Here is a 22,851-nt window from a genome sequence, read left to right as displayed (position 1 = left end):
CCAATTGTTAGCAGGTTCCACCCTTCGTTTGTTCACGCGCGACTGAGATGTGATTGGACCATCGTGACGAAGGCGGGCCGAAAACGAAGGAGGAGCTGACTTGAGAGGGCGTAACGTCAGAAGCGAGTCATGAGTTTCTTTGTGTTTCTCGCGTTTAAAAAACATTAAAAAAATCACAACACAACCTTCCCATTCACCAAAGTTTTACGAATTCCACTGAAAAGCGTACAGCGTCGTTTACCAAGTAAAGCACGGCTTGGACACAGAGACCGTCGGCCAGATTAAAAACAACTGTCACTTGTAACCTTTTGTGAAAATTCAGTGCCACGGCATGAGTCCGGGGCAGCGAAATGACACCGAGCTCCAGAGCAACGAAATGAAAGCAGCGAACTGACAGGAGTTAAAGCCGTGGTTAGCGTGCAGCTGCGGACTAAACTTGTGTTTCCTCTTAAGACCCAGCTCTGGTGAAATTTACTGCTGATTTTAGTCCACTTCACAGATCCGCGAACCCTAAGCAAAAAGGTGCTGCCCCCTAGAGGCGAGTGACTTAAACCTGCTGTTCCTATGTATGGTCCGTTCTCCTGTGGTTTCACTTATCAACGCCATACTTCCGGATGTTTGTAGATTATATCTATCCATCTGTTTTCCAGTTCCCCATATGCTGAACAGTATTGCAGGTAAGATGGAGGCTATTGAAAAATATTTGTAATATTTAAATAAAACTGCTTTACATCATTTATTAATCCATCCATTTTAGTAACCTGCGTATCCAGTGCAGGGTCACAGGGCAACTGGGGTCTATCTCAGCTGCCATTGGGCACAAGACCATCTTAGGTCTTTGTTGATCTTTAGTTTCTTTATGTCTAGATTACTGTATCTTTTTAGGTTTTTAAAGTACCATGTGTTTTGTGTGTGCCGCCCCACCACCCCAAAGGGGTAAGACTACCAACCCATCACTGCAAGGGACTGCCCTCAATCCACAGTCCCTTGCAGTTCATTGAATGCGCTTGTGGTGTGGTGAGCTTTCCTGTGTTATTTTGCTAGTTTTTGTCAATGACTAATTTTTCTGGATTTTTGTGACCTTTTGCTCAATTTTTTCTTGACTTTGCCTCTTGGATGTCATATTGGGACTGTGATTACCTGTTTTGATGGTATTGCCGTTTGGTAATCTTTTATTTGTAATAATACCACATTTGAACTTTTTTTTTATGACTAGCTGGGGTTTGATGGTGAGATATGTCTTGGGACACTTATTTATTTAAGGAACCCCCTAGTTTAAAAGACATAGAGAGAACATGAAGTGCCCAAGCTACAGAGTCTAAGCACCTGGAGAAATTAACTTCTGGAACATTCTGTACCACATGTAAGAATTTAATTGCATGAGGACTCCAAAAGGTTCCTGCTCCACTCTTTCATCTCCCTCTACAATCGCAGACTCAACTGGGCACCTCTCTACACTGGTAAGGCTTCTGCTAAACTTGCAGTCTGTCCACGTGGGCAATGCAGAGTAAAAGCAAATATTTGGAAAGCTGGGTTGTCTCAGGGCACCACACACACACAAACACACACACTGGACTTTTTACATGGCCTTCGTGTTCCCTTTTTTATCCAAACACAAGCCCAGAATTGTGTGATTTAACAGGAAGTCCTATCGTTTCTGCATTTTTATTTCAGTCTGGAGGGCCCATTGTTCTCACACATCCAGACCCACATTTTCAAAATAATGCATGAGAAACAAAAAAAAAACAAGCTGCAAATGATTTACCTCAAAAATTCTGAGATTTACCGTAATTGTAGTCACATGCAAGGTCTCCATCAAGCAAGCGTGTCACGACAGGTAGGGATAATAGCAGGCCTTCGACGTGGGAAGCTGAATCCAAGGCTCAGAGGATCACACAGCTGCCTGGGAATGAGTTGTCGGGAGTCTTCATCCAGGAGTGTGAGGAGGGCAGATAACAACTGAGGAGGAGCAGGAGAGCAACTTCCCTCTGACTGCACAAGCCGAGACAATTCTAGAGACCGGGCCCTCCATTATGTTTGTGACAATGACGCATTCTTTCTTGATTTAGCCCCCCAAGACAATTCAGATGTGATTAAAGTGCCCATTGCAGACTTTCCTTTAAGGGGTTTTGCACACACTTTTCCCAATTTGAAGGCCCCATAACGTTTGGGACACAGCAAAGGCAGGTCATATTTAGTTCTTTGTCGCGTATCCCTCACATGCATTAAGTCTGCGATTTATAGACATCACCAGCTGCCGATGCTCTGCCAGACCTCTAATGCCACCATCTTTAGCTCCTGCTTGTTTTTTTCAGGGGGTTCGGGCTTGTCCTCTTCAGTATTTTTGTCTTCAGTATATGGAAGGCCTGCTCAGTGACTGGCTTGGCCAATCAAGAATTTTCCATTTTTTAGCTTTGATAAACTCCTGTGTGGCCTCAGCAGTCTATTTGGCTCATTGTCTTGTTATGGGAAGAAGCATTCAGACCTTCGTATTCTTGTATTCACTTTATTCTGCTGTAGATTTAATTTTAAATGTGTGCACATGCCCTGCGGTGGGCTGGCACCCTGCCCGGGGTTTGTTTCCTGCCTTGCGCCCTGTGTTGGCTGGGATTGGCTCCAGCAGACCCCCATGACCCTGTAGTTAGGATATAGCAGGTTAGATAATGGATGGATGGATGGATTAATTAGCAACTTTTGTCCAGCAATCTGCATTCAGTAACCCATAAAGACGACATGAAGGCATTCTCAGAAAGGTCTACAAACGTATTAAATATCCAAAACTGAAGTTTGCATGTTCTCCCCATTCCTGGCTTGCCTGCCACATCTACTCACAAGCTACGACTAATGGTGCATGCAAACTGATATTTGGTTATGACGCCCATGGACTCCAACACTCTGTTCACTGTGTGGTCTTCTTACCTGTGGGGGGTCTCTATGAGAGGTTCCTTTGTTGGGAGAACTAAGCTTTGGAAAGCCCTGCATTAAGTATAATTCTGGGATTTGGGGGCACAATTCGGAGCCTGAGTGTTGGTCTGCACGAGTATTTATTTTACATTTACATGCATTTGTCCGATACCTTTTATCCAAAGCGACTTGCATCTGTTGAGATACAACTTGTAAAGCTGCAGCAGGAAATATCTCTGGTATGTCTTTTTAGTCCAGTGTTTTGGATTCAAACTTTAATGATTTGTACTCATTAAATAGTATAAATGAACAAGGACCTTAGCAGAATAAAATGAACACAGACTTTTCTGACTTTTTACTGGAGACATGAGACTGAAACAGTGAGTGCTGCTTCACTTGTGCTATTGAGAGCCTGCCTTGATCTCAGTTAACCACCAGATGTCGCTGTTCATACTGGATCTGAGGCTTCAAAGCCTCAAATCTTTTTCAGCACAAATAGAAAGAAAGCCTCAAAGCTACACGAGGCTTCATTTTCCCATCACTGGAAATCAGCAAAGAAGCAGGCCAGGTGCAGTGGAGTAGGAGTCTTTTAAAAGCACTTCCAATAATGGCCACTAGAAGGGGGGCAGAGCACCAAACCCAACTTGAATAAGGACAAGAACAAGAAGCTTTATCTCTCCATTATATTAAAAATGTTTTCCATTGTGTCCGCGTTATTCAGCCTTGAAATTCCCCTCCACACCGTTCGCCCAGTCGTTACTCCTACTGTGCACGTCCTCTCTCTGTCCCACCCCGTGACACTCTCAGTGCTGCTAACTCGCCCTTCAACGCACTCAGTCTTACTTTACGTTTTATGTTTTTACATTTCTTTTGGTTTTCCAATTGGAGCACAGGCAGGGCAGGTGACTTGTTCCTGGTCACGCAGTGTCAGTGTGGGGATCTGAACCCACAACCTCGGGGTTTGAAATTAAAAGCCTTAACCAGCCACCGAGCCACACCGCCTGCAAGCAGAGTCTTCTCACCTAAAATTGGATTCAGATGCTGGTGGACTGCCTGCCAAAGTGCAAATAGGAGGGGGCTTTGCATTAACCCTCCATGGATATAAAGATGTAGAAAGTTTAAACACTGATTGACTAGGGTAGGGGTGTCCAGCTCCGTTCCTGGTGGGCTGCAGTGGCTGCAGGTTTTCATTCTAACCATCTTCTTAATCAGTGAGCTGTTTTTGCTTCTAATTAACTTGTCTTTAATTTAGTTTTAATTGACGTGACTCAGACCCTTTAGTTGTTTCTTTTTCCTTAATGAGCAGACAAACAATAATGAGACACAAAACAAGCCGCCATGTGACTAGCCAACTTGAAAATAAAGGAAGGTGAAGGTCTCAGTCATGTTGGTCTGCTCAGGTCACCAAAACATCTTGACGGTGGTCTTAGAAAAAACAGAAAATCAACCGAGAGCAGCAACAAGTCCTGATATTCAATAACGGCTTTAATTCACAGCAGGAATTGGTTTCTAATTAAGAAACTGGTTGGAGTGAAATTGGCTGGAGTTTGACGTTCTTAACTTAGCTGGTCATCTGTCAGCTCATTTCACGTCTCATTTCTGTTTGGCTGCCATTCAATGAAAAAAAGAATCAATTCAGAGGACCATGAAGATGAAGGGAAAATAAGTTAATTAGCAGTGCAAACTGGGCACTGATTAGGAAAAGGGACAGAATGAAAACCTGCAGCCACTGCGGCCCACCAAGACCAGATTTGGACACCCCCGGACTAGGATGTTCCATCTAGTATAGCAGCCTCAAACTGTTCTGCTGGCTTGGGTTGGAATCCTTAATGTTCACAAGAAATATAAGATAATTTATTGTTGTGAGATGGAGTCTGAAACATGGCAAAATAGATAGGAGGCTTCTAGAAATCAGTAGGGATGGGATAATGATACCGAAGCAGCGTCGAAGCTTGTGCCAGTCTGTCAATCTGAAGCGTAGTGAGTCGAATCACTGGATCGGAGCTTGGGTCAAAACACCGCTGTGACGTGACCCTTGACATTTAAAGCTTTGAACGTCGTCAGTGCTTCACAGCGCACTTCATTGGTTTGACAGCTTTGCTGCTAAATGAACAGGTAGCTTATATAAAATGCATCATTCTCATTCAGCAATGTTGGGTTGTTAGGAGAGAGAGAGATTTAGAGAGCTTTGGAGACAGATGGCGACTAACAGCAGAAAACAGCGTTCAAAACTTTGGGAGCACTCATACTACCGATAATGGTAGAATATGTTGCCTCCTTATGGTCTACAGCCTATGTTCTGATTAGAATCTTATTCTTACGCTGTTAAATGAAATGATAAAATTATCGCGTCACAATTATACAATACTGTGTAGGTGTGTCATCCATGTTGATATACCTGCGTCGCCACTTGTAAAGCTGCAGCAGGAAATATCTCTGGTATGTCCTTTTAGTCCAGTGTTTTGGATTCAAACTTTAATGATTTGTACTCATTAAATAGTATAAATGAACAAGGACCTTAGCAGAATAAAATGAGCACAGACTTTTCTGACTTTTTACTGGAGACTCGAGACTGAAACAGTGAGTGCTGCTTCACTTGTGCTCTTGAGAGCCTGCCTTGACCACAGTTAACCACCAGATGTCGCTGTTCATACTGGGGCTGAGGCTTCAAAGCCTTGAATCTTTTTGGGCACCAATAGAAAGAAAGCCTCAAAGCTACACGAGGCTTCATTTTCCCATCACTGGAAATCAGCAAAGAAGCAGGCCAGGTGCAGTGGACTAGGAGTCTTTTAAAAGCACTTCCAATAATGCCCACTAGAAGGGGGGGAAGAGCACCAAACCCAACTTGAATAAGGACAAGAACAAGAAGCTTTATCTCTCCATTATATTAAAAATGTTTTCTGTTGTGTCCGCGTTATTCAGCCTTGAAATTCCCCATCCACACCGCTCGCCCAGTCGTTACTCCTACTGTGCACGTCCTCTTTCTGTCCCACCCCGTGACACTCTCAGTGCTGCTAACTCGCCCTTCAACGCACTCAGTCTTACTTTACGTTTTATGTTTTTACTTCTGTTTTTCAACTTTTACTTTTTACTACATTTTATTATTCATTTCTATTTAAAATTGACAGTTGTAGTGAAATACTCAAGTAACTGATTTTCTGTCTGTAGTAACTAAGGACCAAACCGTCTTCCTCCCATGCCCTGCATTCTCTTCTATATACCAACTCTTTAAATACAATCACTTTCTCTAATGGAGGAGCTCCCCGACGGTCAGCCACGAGATATTGGCCACCCATTGCTGGGCCCCGGGGGGTGGCGAGTGAAGCAAGCAGGGCCCCCTAGTAATTAAAAAAAAAAAAAATTCCATCACGAAATGCTCGGTATCAACAAGAAAGCTCCGGAGAGCACAAAGGCAAAAAGGAGTTGCCTGAAATGAGTTTCCTCCGCAGGGTGTCTGGGCTTTCCCTTAAAGATAGGGTGAGAAGCTCAGTCATCCGGGAGGGGCTCAGAGTAGAGCCGCTGCTCCTCCGCATCGAGAGGAGTCAGATGAGGTGGCTCGGGCATCTGATCAGGATGCCTCCTGGACGCCTCCCTGGTGAGGTGTTCCGGGCATGTCCAACTAGGAGGAGGCCCCGGGGAAGACCCAGGACACGCTGGAGGGACTATGTCTCCCGGCTGGCCTGGGAACGCATTGGGATTCTCCCGGAAGAGCTGGAAGAAGTGGCCGGGAGAGGGAAGTCTGGGCCTCTCTGCTTAAGCTGCTGCCCCCGCGACCCGACCTCGGATAAGCGGAAGAGGATGGATGAATGGATAAAACACGACATAGTCTGGACTAACAAAGACCCAAAACAGAATCCACATCTGAATTTAAAAGGAACAGGGTAGGAATCTCACTGAAGACACAGATGTATAAACTATGAGGGAATTTTGCATAAAAGTGGGTGGGAACAATTAGATGGCTCATTGAGTGACACATTTTTAAACCAATCCAAAGCCCCATAAAGGCGGCGCTCAAAGTAGGGCGGGGATTTTGAACTGCAAAGATCTCAGTCGTTCTCCTTAACCTTTTTTTTTTGTTGTTGTTCTTCATTTAGCCTTATACAATTTCTTGTGTAAGGAATTTCAATGTACATTGAAAATGGACGAGTGGTTAAAAAAAAATGTTCATGAATGGTTTGAGAAACATGACAAAGACTTTAAACTTCAAATTCCTCCAATCTCAATCTGATCAAAATGCCCGTGGGTTGTTCTGGAGGCACCCTTCACAATTTAAAGGGTCTTCTGCTAACGTCTTGGTGCCAGAATAATTGTGGAGTCCATGCCTCGATGGGTCAGAGCGGCTTTGGGGGTACATTGGTTTTAATGTTGTGGCTGATCCCGGTATAACATTTGAGATACAGTTGGTGTCCGAGCAGGTGAAACGTGACTCTCTCAGGGTCACACAGCAGCGAGATTTAAACCTACAACGTCCGGGACTGTAGTCCAAATCTTCAAACGTTGATAGCGGCACTTTATAGTAATTACGGTAAGCCTTGGAGGCGGGACAAAGACACATAGTGGATTGCTGACCAATAGGAAACAAGCGTGCGCCCGCGCAGGAGCCGGAAGCGTCTCGAAGTGTTCATTGTAAGGTACGGAGCTGTTCGCGCACACGTCTGTGGGGCAGGTTGGTTCAGAAGAGGTGGGTGAGTAGCTAACTAGTAAACATTTATGATTTTAAAAATGCCGTCGGGATGTATTAGACGCATTTAGGATAGGCAGAAGAAGGAGTTGAAAGGCGTTTTCGGCTGCTTGTTTTTCAAACGGCGAGTTACCGCTGAGGTTAGGAGGCGACAAGCCCCACTAGCGGATACGTTCTACTCCCGGTAATTGTCGCACTTTTAAAGACGTTTGGCATTTTCGTCCAACCGTTATGCTCACTTACCACCACCCCCCTATACTGAAGTGCTTCTCCAGCGCAGATCCCGTGCCTTGTAGTCCGCGTGTTCTGTTTGTGAATCGGGTCTGCGCAGCCACCCGGTAGGCAGCGTTTCGATTTTTTGGGTGTTTTAAAGCGTAGAAGTTTGTCCCCCCTTATAAGTGATATCTGAGCTCATGTCTCGTAGACAGGAAGCGTGTGAGAGCCCCCTTCATGCTATGTCTCCGCTCTAGAAATGTAATATTCTCAGGTGAATTTGTCGGTTTTTATTCTGCGAAGTGTTATGTGAGGTGGGCAGAGCGGTAGAGCCGTTGATGATCTTCGTGTCTGGGACAAGGTGCCATGTGTCTTAGGAGCAAATACATGTCATTGCACTGTAAACTGAAGTAACAGAGCATCGTATGGAGTAAAAGACCGGCGACGTCACAGTGGGTGGAGGACAGCGAATGGTAAAAGCCGGGCAGCATCCTGGCATGTGGCGGTGTGTTTCGCTTCCCTCTCCGCGTCCACTGAGTGAACTCTGAATCTGAGAAGAGAGATCTCTTTTTAGGTTAAGTCAGGCGCGTGTCCCTTCTGTCCACTTCAGACTTTCGCAACTTGTTTGTTTTAACTCTTCTCATTCATGACACGTTTTGTTCCTTTTTTTTTTTTTTTCTTGGCTTCCTACTTAAGAAATGGGTTACATGATAGTAGAAGCCCACACAGCAACCCTTCTCCACTTGAAGAGGTCACCAGGATATCGCTCGTGGTCTTTATTAGTTGGTGAGTAGTAAAAACTATTACTTGTTCCAAAAAAAAAGTACACTCGCTGAGAAAATTGTTAGATACACCTGTACACCTGCATATCCAGGCAATTCTGTGATCAGCTAATCACGTGGCAGCAGCTCAATGCATGAAATCCTGCAGATACATGTCAGGAGCTTCAGTTAATGTTCACATCAAACACCAGAATTGGAAAGGAATATGATCTCAGTGATTTCAATTGTGGCGTAATTGTTGGTACCAGACAGGCAAGTTTGAGTATTTGATCTTCTGGAATGATTCGAAAAATAGAAAAAATCCAGTCAGCTGCCATTCTGTGGACGGAGGAAAGACCTTGTCGATGAGAGGGGTCAGGGGAGAATGGCCAGACTGGTTCAGGCTGACGGAAAGGCTACAGTAACTCAGATAAGTACTGGGGGGAGCAGAAGAGCATCTCAGAATGAACAACAAGTCAAACTTTGAGGTGGATGGGCTACAACGGCAGAAGGTTCCTCTTGTGTCAGCCAAGAACAGAAAGCTGAGGTGTCAGTGGGCTCAGGCTCACCAAAAACTGGATAGCTGAAGACTAGAGACATGTAGCCTGGTCTGATGAATCTCGATTTCTGATGAGACACACAGAGGGTAGGGCCAAAAATTGGCACCAACACCATGAATCCCTATGTGAACAGTCCAGGATGCTGCTGGTGTAATGGTGGGAATGTTTTCTTGACACACTTGGGGCCCATTAATACGAGTCAATCATTGCTTGAATGCCACGGCCTGCTTGAGTACTGTTGCTGACCATATGGCTACTTCTAGCAGGTCACAAAGCAAAAGTCAACTCCACTCATCTTCACAAACGTGACAGTGAGGTCAGTGTTCTTCAGTTGCCTTCCCAGTCACCGGGTCTGAATCCACTAGAACACCTTTGGGAGATTGGCAACGTGAATGTGCAGGCATTGCATCACACAATCATGGACCAGAATCTCAAAGGAATGTTTCTATAATCTCATGGAATCCATGCCATGAACAAACTGAGGCCGTGTTGAGAGCAAGAAGAGGTGTGAATCATTTGCTCAGTGTGTCTCCTTCATCACGGGGATAATCGTGCCCTCCGTGAACATCTTTCACTTGCTCCTGAGTGACTTAAATAGGCTTTTTAATCCTTAAACAGATACACGTAATGCCATCTCTGTTTTGTTAGACACGTACTGTACTACCCAAATGTGAAAAATTTATTGGAATTTTTACGATTACCCAGTTTGGTGGCACATTTTTATTTTCTCGTATATTAAAAGTATTGGAATTGTCCAAAAATTCAATTTTGAGATTTTGATGAATCTTTATGTTTTACACCTCCCGGAGTCTGAAAATACCATTTTTGGAATTCTGTCTGTGTGTAAACACTTGAGTACGCTTTCACTTAGGTCATTCAAATTTTGCATACAAGTATTAGGTAGAAAACATAGATTTCTATCAACTTTTGGGCCATTTCTGCTAACCGGAACTGGTACTTTATCTTTTATTCATGCAGCTGCAGAGTCTGGTATATTCAACTTTTATAATAATTATTCAGTATATTACTAATTTGATTTGTTGTTGATGGTTCTTTAATGTACATAATATACAGATCTAATCATTGTCTTGCGGTTTACTCCTCAAATATCCATCCCCATATCTGAGTATACGAGAAAGTCTAGCGGCGAGCGCTCCCAATTTTTGAATGCTGGCCTTGCATACCATGGCTTGATCCCCTGTGGATTTTCCTCCCGTGGTACACAGACATGCAGGTTTCAGCTGCAAAAAAAATAAGGTTTTTTGAACTCTTGGGGAATTTCATGGATTTCTGCGCTGATTGCATTTTGCAATCAAGACCCAATTATAGACACCGTTTGCTTAAATTATAAATACACAAACAACTGGGCTTCATGTTGTCAATAATAACTAATTGTTAGAGCATTCACAGTCTAGACTATAAAATATGCTTATTCTGTTTATGTTGGAAGCTCATTATTTTAAATCAGTTCTGCTGCAGGAGATTAAATGGTCACCTCACGCCATTTATTTATATCATTGTCATGTATCTGTTTTTTGGTTTTAGGAATTTCTTCAGTTGGCCTTGCTGCTGCATATTACAGCTCTGGTAAGTTGTGTGTGTGTGTGTGTGTGTGTATATATAAACTGCTCAAAAAAATTAAAGGAACACTTTGAAAACACATCAGATCTCAATGGGAAAAAGAAATCCTCCGGATATCTATACTGATATAGACCGGGTAATGTGTTAGGAACGAAAGGATGCCACATCGTTTGATGGAAATGAAAATGATCAACCTACAGAGCCCTGAATTCAAAGACGCCCCAAAAATCAGTGTGAAAAATTATGTGGCAGGTTAGTCCATTTTGCCCAAATTTAATTGCAGCAACTCCAAATTGTACACAGCACTTTGTATGGCCCCTGTGTTCTTGTATACATGCCTGACAACATCGGTGCATGCTTCTAATGAGATGACAGATGGTGTTGTGGGGGATCTCCTCCCAGATCTGGACCAGGGCATCACTGAGCTCCTGGACAGTCTGAGGTGCAACCTGGTGGCATTGGATGGACCAAAACATAATGTCCCAGAGGTGTTCTATTGGATTTAGGTCAGGAAAGTGTGGTGGCCAGTCAATGGTATCAATTCCTTCATCCTCCAGGAACTGCCTGCATACTCTCACCACATGAGGCCAGGAATTGTCGTGCACCAGGAGCCACTGTACCAGCATAGGGTCTGACAATGGGTCCAAGGATTTCATCCTGATACCTAATGGCAGCCAAGGTGCCTTTGTCAAGCCTGTAGCGGTCTGTGTGACCCTCCATGGATATGCCTCCCCAGACAATCATTAACCCACCACCAAACTGCTCATGCTGAATGATGTTACAGGCAGCATAATGTTCTCCATGGCTTCTCCAGACCCTTTCACTTCTGTCACGTGCTCAGGGTGAACCTGCTCTCATCTGTAAAAGCACAGGGCACCAGTGGTGCATCTGCCAATTCTGGTATTCTATGGCGAATGCCAATCGAGCTGCATGCTGCTGGGCAGTGAGCTCAGGGCCCATTAGAGGACATGGGGCCCTTGGGTCACCCTCATGAAGTCTTTCTGGTTGTTTGGTCAGAGACATTCACACCAGTGGCCTGCTGGAGGTCATTTTGTAGGGCTCTGGCAGTGCTCATCCTGTTCCTCCTTGCCCAAAGGAGCAGATACTGGTCCTGCTGATGGGTTATGGACCTTCTATGGCCCTCTCCAGCTCTCCTAGAGTAACTGCTTGTCTCCTAGAATCTCCTCCATGCCCTTGAGACTGTGCAGGAGACACAGCAAACCTTCTGGCAATGACACGTATTGATGTGCCATCCTGGAGAAGTTGGACTACCTGTGCAACCTCTGTAGGGTCCAGGTATCGCCTCATGCTACCAGTAGTGACACTGACTGTAGCCAAATGCAAAACTAGTGAAGAAACAGTCAGAAAAGATGAGGAGGGAAAAATGTCAGTGGCCTCCACCTGTTAAACCATTCCTGTTTTGGGGTCATCTCATTGTTGCCCCTCTAGTGCATCTGTTGTTAATTTCATTAACACCACAGCAGCTGAAACTGATTAACAACCCCTCTGCTACTTAACTGACCAGATTAATATCCCATAAGTTTCATTGACTTTATGCTATACTCTGATTAAAAGTGTTCCTTTAATTAGCAGTATATATATATATATATATATATATATATATATATATATATATATATATATATATATATATATATATATATATATATATATATATATATATATATATAATTTTCCTCACAGTGGACATTCTTTTAAGGAATCTTCTTTTAATTTATTTTTATGCTTGATTACTGTAAGCAGTGTGTGAAGTTTCAGCACAGAAAGACACTTCACTTTCACAAAAAGTGAAAAAGCACTTGCCTGTCTGGTTATTGCAAGTCAGGGGTGTCGGACTGGTCCTGGAGGGCCGCAGTGGCTGCAGGGTTTCATTATAACCCTTCTCCTAAACAGTGACCAGGCCCTGCTTTTAAGGATTCAGTCTTCCGAATTGATTTGTTTCTGCATTAAATGGCAGCCAAACAGAAATGAGACGTGAAACAAGCCAACAGATGACAAGCTAAACTGGCGCTTCAAACTCCAGCCAGTTTCTTAATGAGAAGCTGATTCTTGCTGTTAATTACACTCGTTATTTAATTCCATGGCCTGTTGCTGCTCTCATTCTGCTACAGCAGACATTTCCCAAACTGTTGATTTTCTGTTTTTTCTAAGAATGCCGTCAAAACGTTTTGGTGACCTGAGCAGATCAACCTTACTGAGACCTTCACCTTTCTTTATTTCCACATATTGTGTGATGGGCACAGGTGAGCTGGTCACTTGGTGGCTCGTTTGGGTCTCATTTTTGTTTGGCTGCTAATTAAGGATAAAGAAATGACAAAGAGGCCTCAGTCAAGTTAATTAAAACTAAGGCAACATAAGTTAATTAGCAGGAAACACTGGTCACTAATGAAGAAGATGGTTAGACTGAAAACCTGCAGCCACTGCGGCCCTCCAGGACCGGAGTGTGACACCCCAGTTCTAAATGCTGCTTGTGTCTTAATTATGAGGTAAAGCTTTTTTTTTTTTGCACACCTTGTATCTGAGGTGTACTCATTCTGAGAAACTGAAACCCTCTATCCTAATTTATATTTTTCAATGATGTGTGATGTTTGTGAACAGACAGTTGGATGTGGAAGCTCTTCTACGTGACTGGCTGTCTCTTTGTGGCCATACAGAATGTGGAAGAATGGGAGGTAAGTTAATTTTTTTTTTTTTATTATTGTTTTGGAAAAGATTTGCTTTTATGCACATACATTTCTTGATGAATACATATTCCCGTCATAATAAATAAGCAGATTGTTAAAGTTTTTCAAAAACAGTTCCAAGTTTAATAGAGTGTGCTAAACTCAAAATGACTTTACTGTGTATTACGTGAATTCAGTGACGTGCACACAGCCAGTAAACTCTCATATTTCAGAAATCAGATTACAAAGCATTTGGTATCTTATAAGACAGCAGGTGATAAATGGCTAAGCCACTGGACCCGTTCTGTTTCTTGATAAGCCCGGTTTTCACATTTTCATGAATATGTCCAGTAGGCCTCACTCACCAGATGACCCTAAATTGGATTGGTAGGTTAGAGGAGGTTTATGGATGTGGTGAGTGTGACAGAGCAAGATGAAGAGGACAGGAAGATCTGGAAAAAGATGATCCACTGTGGCGAGCCCTAATGGGAGCAGCCGAAAGAAGAAGAGGAGGTGACTGTACATGAAGTGCTGTGTCCCTTTAAAGTCTACTCTGTTAGCGGTGAAGCACCATTCCTACTGTTCAGTTAAATCCCATAAGTGGCACCTGACTGCGTTTGTTTTGTTGCGCCTCCGTCTGAAAAGTCACGTGCTGGATGAACTGCTTGAAACTGCACTGTTACGAGCCGTAACAGCCTATGCTGACTATCACCAGTTTATACGATTATGTGGAAATATTCTTTTGTTTCAGCTTGTAAGCAAGTTTAATGGATGGCTGTAAAGTTTATGATTAAATTATGTATACAAATGTTCAGTATGTTCAAGCACTGATATGTTTTATTGATTTGTAATAAATTCAGTGTCGTGAAATCCTTAAAATCAGTGAAGTATAACAACATTAAAAGGTGGTCTAGTGGCGCAGTAGTTAGCACTGCTAACTGAGCTACAGGGTCCTTTGTTTTGATTCCTGGCCCTGCTTAGCCTGACTGTGTGATGTTTGCCAAGTTATTTGTGAGTCTCTCTCTCTAACGAGCCACCACCAAAAAGGTACTCCAGTTTTCCTGCCACCACACAAAGATGTGTGGCTAACTGGCAAAGTCAGTGGGTGTTAAATTGGAAATTAGGAGAAATTTTGTGGACACACTTGAAGCACATAAGTTATCATTCAGTTTTATAAGTAGCCTTTTATTTACTAGACATTAAGCCCGTTACAATAATGGGCGCTAGAACAGTAGTGCATAAACATTAGTAGGAACAGTCTATATTAAATGGCAAGGGACCTTGTATGTGGCAGTAATATGCGCCACTGTATTGTGTGCCTCTAATTTTATATACTGGTTTGTACTTCCGTAAAATGCTTGTAATTTTGTTGGACAGTAATACAGTGAAACGAAGTAATTTCCCCCATAGGATTGTATGTTAATACAATTAATCAGTTCCAGACCGTTCGCGCTATAGTCTTACGACCGGCTCGCTAAAAACACCTTTTTTAATGAGTTTTAAGCACAGGGAAGAAAATGAACATTTGAAAAATCCGTAATCTAATAAACAACAAAGAAAAGTAACATTGCAACAATGCACGTGTGCGCCTGTGTGTGTGTGTGTGTCTGTCCCCCATGCGGGCCTGTGTGTGAGTGCATGATTCGCGAGCGTGCGTGTGTGTATGTGTCTCTCGCGCAGGCGGGCGGGCGGGCTTGCCTGCCTGCCTGCCTGCCTGCGTGTCTGCATGCGTGCCTGTCTCTCAGGCGGGCCTGCATGTGTGTGTGTGTGTGTGTGTGTCTGTCTGTCTGTCTCTCGCGCACATGCACCTGTGTGTGTGTCTCTCTGCACACACAGGGAATGCACAGGAAGAGACTGAACACGTGCCGTGTGGCCCCGCGCATGCGCACTTCACCAGAAGACACACACACATGGACACCTGGACGCACACAGGGGTTTTATTAAAGAGGATAATCTATTATTTACAATGAATTATTTGTTTGAAAATTAAAAGCACCAAGTTTATGCATATAGGAAAATATTCCTTCTGCATATTGTATAAGCTGTTGTTGAAAGTGGTGCAATTTGTATATAAAAAATCCCACTGTTTTTAGGTAAAAACACATTTTAAATTGACAGCAACAGAGCCTTCACTCCTGGGGGAACTGCTATGCAACTCTTTAGTGTTTGGTTTTTGATGTTTTTTTCTTTTTAAAGTTATTTAAACGAGATAAATGACAAGGAGGCACTAAAGTACAAGTACAAGAAGCAAATCCAAAAATCCAAAGGCGGGCCAGGATTGTGTTTTAGCAGTGTAGATGTTAATAAGTTAGTCAGTTATAAGGCCAAGGCTCCGGCCACATTAGTGGGGCCAGCACAAGCAGGGGAAGGAAGTACAGAAGAGGAAGACAATAAGGACCTTGTACTTTATGCACCCCCCCATTAGCAGCATCTATTTCTTCCTTCCACCCTTCATTCAGATGCACATATGGCACGTCGGCCTCTGCCCATGAATTGTGGGTGTCCTGTGTTTCCTGACATGGATGCCTAGTAGTAAGTGGGATCTTACATAACCGGGAAACCCAATGAAACTGTGTGGACGCCATTGGGCACATTTGAGGTCTGTTTGGAGGATGCCCCATCACATCGTTTACAGTTGTCAAGTTTAAATTAATTGTAGATTGCAGGTCTTCAAGAAAACAAAGATTGATGTGACAAGCACTTGGTTTTCCCTGCATAAAGCTATGAAATTTGAAATTTTGTCCCCAACACGATACTTTTCCCAATATATGTGCCTGTATAGCAAAATGTACTGGAGTTCAATATCAATACATTTGTAGTATTTTTACAATGCTAATAGCTTTGCTAAATGTCTTTGGAATGGAGCGTCTCATTTTTTGTTATTTCCACATCTTGATGTGCACACGTACTGTACAGACAGAGACAGCCATTACTCCAGAAGTACTTAAATTGTGGTATATGTAGAAAAAGTGACTATTGACATCCTTAAACACACCCAGTCCAACTTACAGATCCACTTCTGCAGAAATGGGCACAAAGCAGCAGTGAACCTCCGACAGGGCACCAGTCCAGGGCTCGTACGGAGACAGGCGATTTAGAACTGCCAGTTTACTAAATTTGCACACATTTGGTGATGCATAAAGAAAACTGGAGTACCCTGGGGAGGGGAACCTCACGAATGTGTGGAAAAACGGTCAGCTTGTCACCTCTAGTAAAGCAGGTGCATTGTTTACACACGGAACACTGGATCCATGATGCAGAATTGCTGACCACTCTGCAGCCATGCTGTCCAAGAAAATAAAGGGAGTGACCTTAATGAACCTCACAATACTGAAGCAAACATCGGGCTGAACTGAAAAAGGGTCAATTGGGTTTATTGCTAGAATTTGTAAGAGTTGATACGGAAACGGTGAGTGTGGATATTTGTTGCTTTCAGTGGCACACAATTGAAATGAACAATGTCACAGAAGTGTAGACTGATATTGGGTGTTTTCATGTTGCATGTACTAAATTCTTCTGTTCCTTCTTTCTAGGAAGCGATATTTAACAAGTCTGAAGGCAGTGTTATTCTTAAATCTTTTAATCTTTATACAAAGATTCTGACACTTTGGAGAAAAGGCCACGAACAAGGTACCAGCACTTGAATTGAACTCGCAGAGCATAACCCTTGGGGAGTTGTGCCCGTTAGCCTGGCACAGTTCTAGGGGGTTCTCTCTTTTCATGGATTCAGCAGCCATGCATTTGCACTACAGCAGTGTGTGTGTGTGTGTCGCTTTTACACGTTGGTCTTGTCCCTTCCACATCCCGAAAGCATGCAGATTAGATGGCCTAGTGACTCTGCACTGGCCTACTGGTGTGTTTGAGTGTGTCTGGTGATAGACTGACGCCATTCCTTGGGGGTGGTGGTTCCTGCTGGGATTGGCACCAACTCTTTGTGACCTTGACTTGGATAAGTGGGTATGAAAATGCATAAGATAACAAGAAATGTCAACACATATTATTGAACAAATTATTATCAACACTGTTTTTGCTGTCTAGATGCTTTACATTTTTTTTTTTTTTGTAAAGCTGAGATTGTGATACATGTGATTAGGTCAGTGGCTTTAGATGACAGGCTTAGAAATCTGTCGGATGAGTTAAGCTTTTTACGGACATAGGTGAAAACACAATACTTACCGTATATACTCATGTATAAGTCTGGTCTTGAAACCTGAAAAATTGATCATAAAAATCAGACTCCAACTTATACGCCCGTTCAAAAATGCAACATTTTATTTTATTTTTTTTTTTTACATCTTCTTGCCTCCTCCAATCTCGCATCAGTTTCTCAGACACATCGAATTTTGTTACAGAAGCACAGTTATCAATTTCTTTCACCATTTCAACAACTTTTTATTTAAAACCAGCTTCATATTTTCTTCTGATCGAACGCTCCATCGTAGATAAGGGATGCTCTTATGATAAAGGTGTATGAGGATGTGAGATACAAAAAACACAAAACGGTGCAAACGTCGATTAGGAAGTGTTCGGGTATCATTGTGTGGTCACGTAGACACAATGCATAGAAAAGGCCGTGAGCTCAGTGGTTACCCTCTCAGGCGGGTGTTCGCATATCGTGATCTCTTGGATCAATAGTGTGAGTTTTCCGCATTCGACTTGTATGACCGACATTATAAAATACCGGAAATTATATGGTAAAATCAAGCCCCGACTCATCTGCGGGAAAACTTAAACGCGAGTATATACGGTAAATAAAGAATGTATTCATGTTGGTACAGGTGAAATATTGCTTCTTAAACTAAAAATCAGGAGTGCTCTCCCCTAGACTTGGGGATGAATATTTGAAGAGCAAACCGCAAGACAATTATATTTATATGTTATGTACATTAAGGAACCATCAACAACAAATCAAATGAATAATGTATTGAGCAATTATTATAAACATAAAGTGGAATAAATCAGACTCTGCAGCTGCATGAATTAAAGGTAAAGTACCACTTCATGTTAGCGGAAATAGCCCAAAAGTTGATAGAAATATACATTTTGTACTCAATACTTGTATGCAAAATTTGGTTGACCAAAGTGAAAGCGTACTCAAGTTATTGTGTTTATACACACACACAGCCATAATTACAAAAGTTCTGTTTTCATCAAAATCTTGACATCGAATTTTTGGATGATTACAATTATTTCCCTATTCTTTGTATGCGAGAAAGTAAAAAACGGATGGTTTGTTAAAATGGAATATAAAATGTGAAAGGTTAAAAAAACAAATCTGTATGATATAATAGGTTGCTTTGCTCTTTGCTACCTGATCGCTCTGTTTGCTCCGTTTGCAGTGGTAGCCCAGCTGAAGCACTTACGAGCTGTCAGTGTCGAAGAGGAGAAAGTCCGTTACCTGGGAAAGGGCTATTTGGTGGTCCTGCGCTTTGCCACAGGGTTCTCTCACCCACTTACTCAAAGTGCCACATTGAGTGGGAGAAGGTAAGATTTTGCTATTCAGTATTAATTGTCATTGTTAATGAATTTATGTTTAGCATAAGTCCTTTATTCACTTAGGGTACTGAGAGTTTGGGGTCTATCAGTAACTAAATGTATCCAAATACAGAAATGAGCGCATTGCCAAAGATGTCCAGACCTTTAACTGTCTCGATCCCGGTGCCTCAATCCATTAAAATGTCTATACTTCCAAATCATAAATATTTTTCTGTGATCCTTGGTAGAACTCTCTACATTCCAAAGACTGTTATAAATGTTTCAGGCTGCTCTTTAATAAGGAAACGGGTTTGCCTTTGGACCATTCTGACTTTGTAGGTTTGAATACCCGGCCTGAATATGGTCGGTTTAGAGGTTACGTGTTCTCCTCACGTTCGTGTGATTTTTTTATTTTTTATTTATTTTTTTTTTTTCCCCTTCTCCTCCAGATGTTCTTAATTTTCCTTTATATAATTAAATAATAGATAAGCTGGCCCTGTGTGACTGAGTGCAGGTGCGCATGTGTGCCCAGTGATGAACTGGCACCCAGTCCAGAGTTGCTTTCTGCCTTTTTACTCAGTATTGGTGGGATAGGCTCAGGTCTCCACAAAGTTAAATGGGACCAAATGGGTTAGAGAATCTTGTGTATGAATGTCTGCTATTCTCGCTCCTAGTGGCTGATAATGAATCCAACTTCTATACACTAAATGATCCTGTATGTGTTTGTAAATACATAACCTGTGAAAAGAAGGTGGATGGTTAATTCTCCTCCTAAAGTGTACCGCATATCCAAACAGCTGTAATCACTTAAGGACCCCCCCCCCATTTTTCCCTTTAATTAAAAAGAGCAGAGGTCAATAAAGGGAAAGAGCTGTGTATCCAAAGAAAGGGGAAAAATCCTGTGGCTCTGCTGGACTCTTGTTGTATTTTATTCCCCTTCTATGTAAGGCTTACCAATTATCCACAATTTCCCATCTTCCACGCCTCCCTAAATCACTTGATGTCTCTTTCTGGTGTTACACTGGCAAGAAGATGCTTTTAAACCCTACCACAGGGCTGAAGTGAATCTACAAAAAGTTTTTTTAGGGTCATTAGATGTCATTACCATCCATTTCTGCCCTCCCTGTGCTTTGCCAGGCCCGGGAGTCTTGACGCCATTTATGGGTTGCTTGCTTTCTTCCTCTGGGTGCCAGGTGGCATGGCCCTGCTGAACTCACAACAGTCCTTTTGTAATGCTGAACTATCATTGATTCTTACTGGCTCCACCTCCTATCTTCTGCCATTTTAGTGCCATTTTTTACTCCCCCCATTTAAAACTGTACCACCAGACTTGCTTTTGCCCCATTTGACATGCATTCTAACATCTGCAGGATGTTTCCAAGCTCTTCCATGCAGGTAAGCAGCCTCATAATGGTTACCCCTTTTCCTTTGACTCTTTCAGTGATGCAGAAGCGGTCGCCGAGTTGTTAAAGCGCTTTCTTGATCTCGATGAAAGAGTCGGATGTGAAGATGATGAAGTCAGCAGCACTGATAGTGACGAAGTCAGTTTTGAAGAGCACTAATTATCTGCACAAACGCATTCCGGCCTCCATTCCCAAAACTGATTTGTTTCACAGACTGAACCTACTGCTGGAGTAACAATGTCTGCAAGAGAAGAAGACCTTCCAGATATCTTATTTTTTTATAATGACCTTGCTACACTTCAAGTCCTTTGGAGATTTAGGTTTTTTTTATTATTATTATTTTTGTATTTATCTTCTGCAGCTAGTGCCTTTCTGCCTGAGCTTAGTGGATAAAGTAGAAGATCATGCTTTTTTTTTTGGTACTGTATAATTTTAGTTTTTTACCGTATTCACTAGCTTTTAAGGGGACAAAATTGAATTTTACTGAAGGCTTTTGTTCACATAGCTGCTAGATTGTTTTTTAATACAAGATTAAATATATTGCGTCCATATGTAAATTCTATAGACGTTTTAAAAAAAAAAAAAGGTTCTAAAAAAAACGGGGGGTGGGGTTGGAGGGGCTTATACATGTGAAGGAATTTTAATCTGCTGAAGTATTTGGCAGCCTGAAGCCACTGGGGCTTAGCTGCAGAAAATATGAGCTCGCTTTTATGGCCATCGTGAGTAGAATTGTAAATATGCTGCTTTACTGGCCACGCTGGCCTGCAGAATCCAAATTGCTTTGTCATAGTGAATCCCACCATGAGATGCCACAATCCAATAATGCTCTCAGACGCGTGGAGAAGATCAACGTAGGGAAAGACCGTCTGGCACTGCGACATTTGGATTATATGTAGTATTATGTCAGGGCTTGGCCTTATTTTTAAGGTTGCTCTATTTCATTGTATTATAAATTGATTTCTATGCAAATATACAACTCTACAACATCCCCTAATCACTGCTTTCTCTCAGAATATTTGAAAGTAAAAGGAACAAAAATGAAAGAAAGTGATCATTTGTGCTGTTTGGTCCCCTTGGTGGTTTGCTTTTGTTGGTTGTCTCCTTTCTTTTCTTATCTTGTAATATTAAAGGTCATGTCATAGTACACAATTTTGCCAGCAGTTTTCAGTGGCAGAGTTCATTGAAATAATTTGAGTGAGTTGCAGGAAGTCCAACCAGCCTGCGACTTGCCCTGACAGAATCAAACCAGTTTCATTTTTGCCCTAAATTGTAGGGATGTGCTCTGTGTGCATGAAGGCTGACAACCAACGAGCCCCAATCCAGAAGTACCATGCAGATGATAACTCTGCAGTTGAAGTCCTTTGGAGCTTTAGTTTTCTATTTATCCTCTGCAGTTAGTTTGTCCGCCTGAGCTGACCAGATAAAGGTAAGTGGGTGGTGGGTACCTCGCAATTAGAAGAGTGGTTTGTCTGTCAGATGGGTTGTGTTTTATGTACCACTATAGAATGGGACAAAAGGGCAGAGGTTGCTTGCTGCACACGCCGTACCAGTAAACTCTTCATATAAACATCAGGTCCAATGGACAGCAAGTTATTGGCTATAAGAAAAAGGGGCAAACTTGGGATACTTGGGAAATATGAAACTGTACTGGAAAGTCGTCACACGAACGCATAACTTGACATCCCCAGCGTTTGCTAATCGTGCAGACTGACATACTGCAGTTGTCGTGTAATGTGACATTGGTCTAAGTGGATGAATTTTTGGTGTATTTACAAGAAGAACAAAAAAAAAATATTCCCAAGGTCTGTGGGGCACACACTGTGGCTTCATGGTTATTTGTACCCTGAGGTCAAATCCCCTGTCTAGATGTCGCTGTGGAGTTTCCATGTTCTCCTAATGCCTACGTGAGTTCACCTCTCCTCAAAGCCGTCTAGCTTTCCTTCCACACACCCGTGTCCAGGAGTGAGTATGGCTGTGTGGAGCTCAGTGTCTCCCTGTCAAGGACTGCTTTCTGCCTTGGGTCTCGTGCCTCAACTGGATGAAGTGGGTTTGGGAATTCTAGAAATGCACCTCCGGTGTACTTTGGTAAACTGGTATCTTTGTTCACTTTCTTTGTAACACAGAACCCATTGTAACGGCAAAGAGTCATTCAAAATGTTGTTTGTTTGGAAACAACCTCTCACTCTTACCCTGACTTCAATTTTAAAGACAGTTTTAATATTCCTGTATGTTGAATAAAGTTGCCTGTGTATTTCATAAAAAAAAATCTTTTCTAAACTTGTGTACAAGACAAAGAAATCATTAAAATTGTGGGTAAGAGACCTTTTCACTTGTGCTCGTAATTGGCAAATATTCTGTTTAATGGGAAAGCTGTCTAATTTTCTGCCATGCTAATTGTCAAAATTATGTGTGTACATTGAAGAGAAGACATCTTCTGCTTTGACATTTTCAGGGGTCACCGCATTAATGTCCTGACTGTGCATAAACAAGCAGAATCCAATAACAAGTAGTGCCCAACATATGACATGTTGGCGCTCCCCTGAACCACAATGACACAGTGTGTCAAGGTGCAGAACTTTATTTTATTTA

At 42.4% G+C, this 22,851-nt stretch overlaps 1 protein-coding gene across 3 annotated transcripts; it reads left to right on the top strand.

Annotated features, from left to right (window-relative positions):
- The first annotated feature begins 106 nt into the window (after window positions 1-106).
- On the top strand, window positions 107-22,588 carry LOC120517411 (cytochrome b-245 chaperone 1 homolog). Of its 3 annotated transcripts, none has more exons than XM_039739729.1 (7): window positions 107-677; window positions 8,495-8,584; window positions 10,665-10,706; window positions 13,320-13,393; window positions 16,918-17,014; window positions 18,724-18,868; window positions 20,301-22,588. In XM_039739729.1, the coding sequence occupies exons 1-7, from the start codon at window positions 569-571 to the stop codon at window positions 20,419-20,421; spliced, it is 678 nt and encodes a 225-aa protein (XP_039595663.1). In that variant the 5' UTR covers window positions 107-568; the 3' UTR covers window positions 20,422-22,588. The 3 variants fall into 3 exon arrangements, with proteins under 3 accessions (XP_039595663.1, XP_039595664.1, XP_039595665.1); XM_039739730.1 differs by lacking the exon at window positions 107-677 and adding an exon at window positions 7,480-7,585; XM_039739731.1 differs by lacking the exon at window positions 107-677 and adding an exon at window positions 7,489-7,589.
- Window positions 22,589-22,851: the final 263 nt, after the last annotated feature.

The sequence above is a fragment of the Polypterus senegalus genome, chromosome 17 (genome assembly GCF_016835505.1).
Source record: "Polypterus senegalus isolate Bchr_013 chromosome 17, ASM1683550v1, whole genome shotgun sequence".
Taxonomy (NCBI): Eukaryota; Metazoa; Chordata; class Cladistia; order Polypteriformes; family Polypteridae; genus Polypterus; species Polypterus senegalus.
The sequence above is the reverse complement of the archived record's forward strand: the minus strand, read 5'-3'. Positions and strand labels throughout refer to the sequence as shown.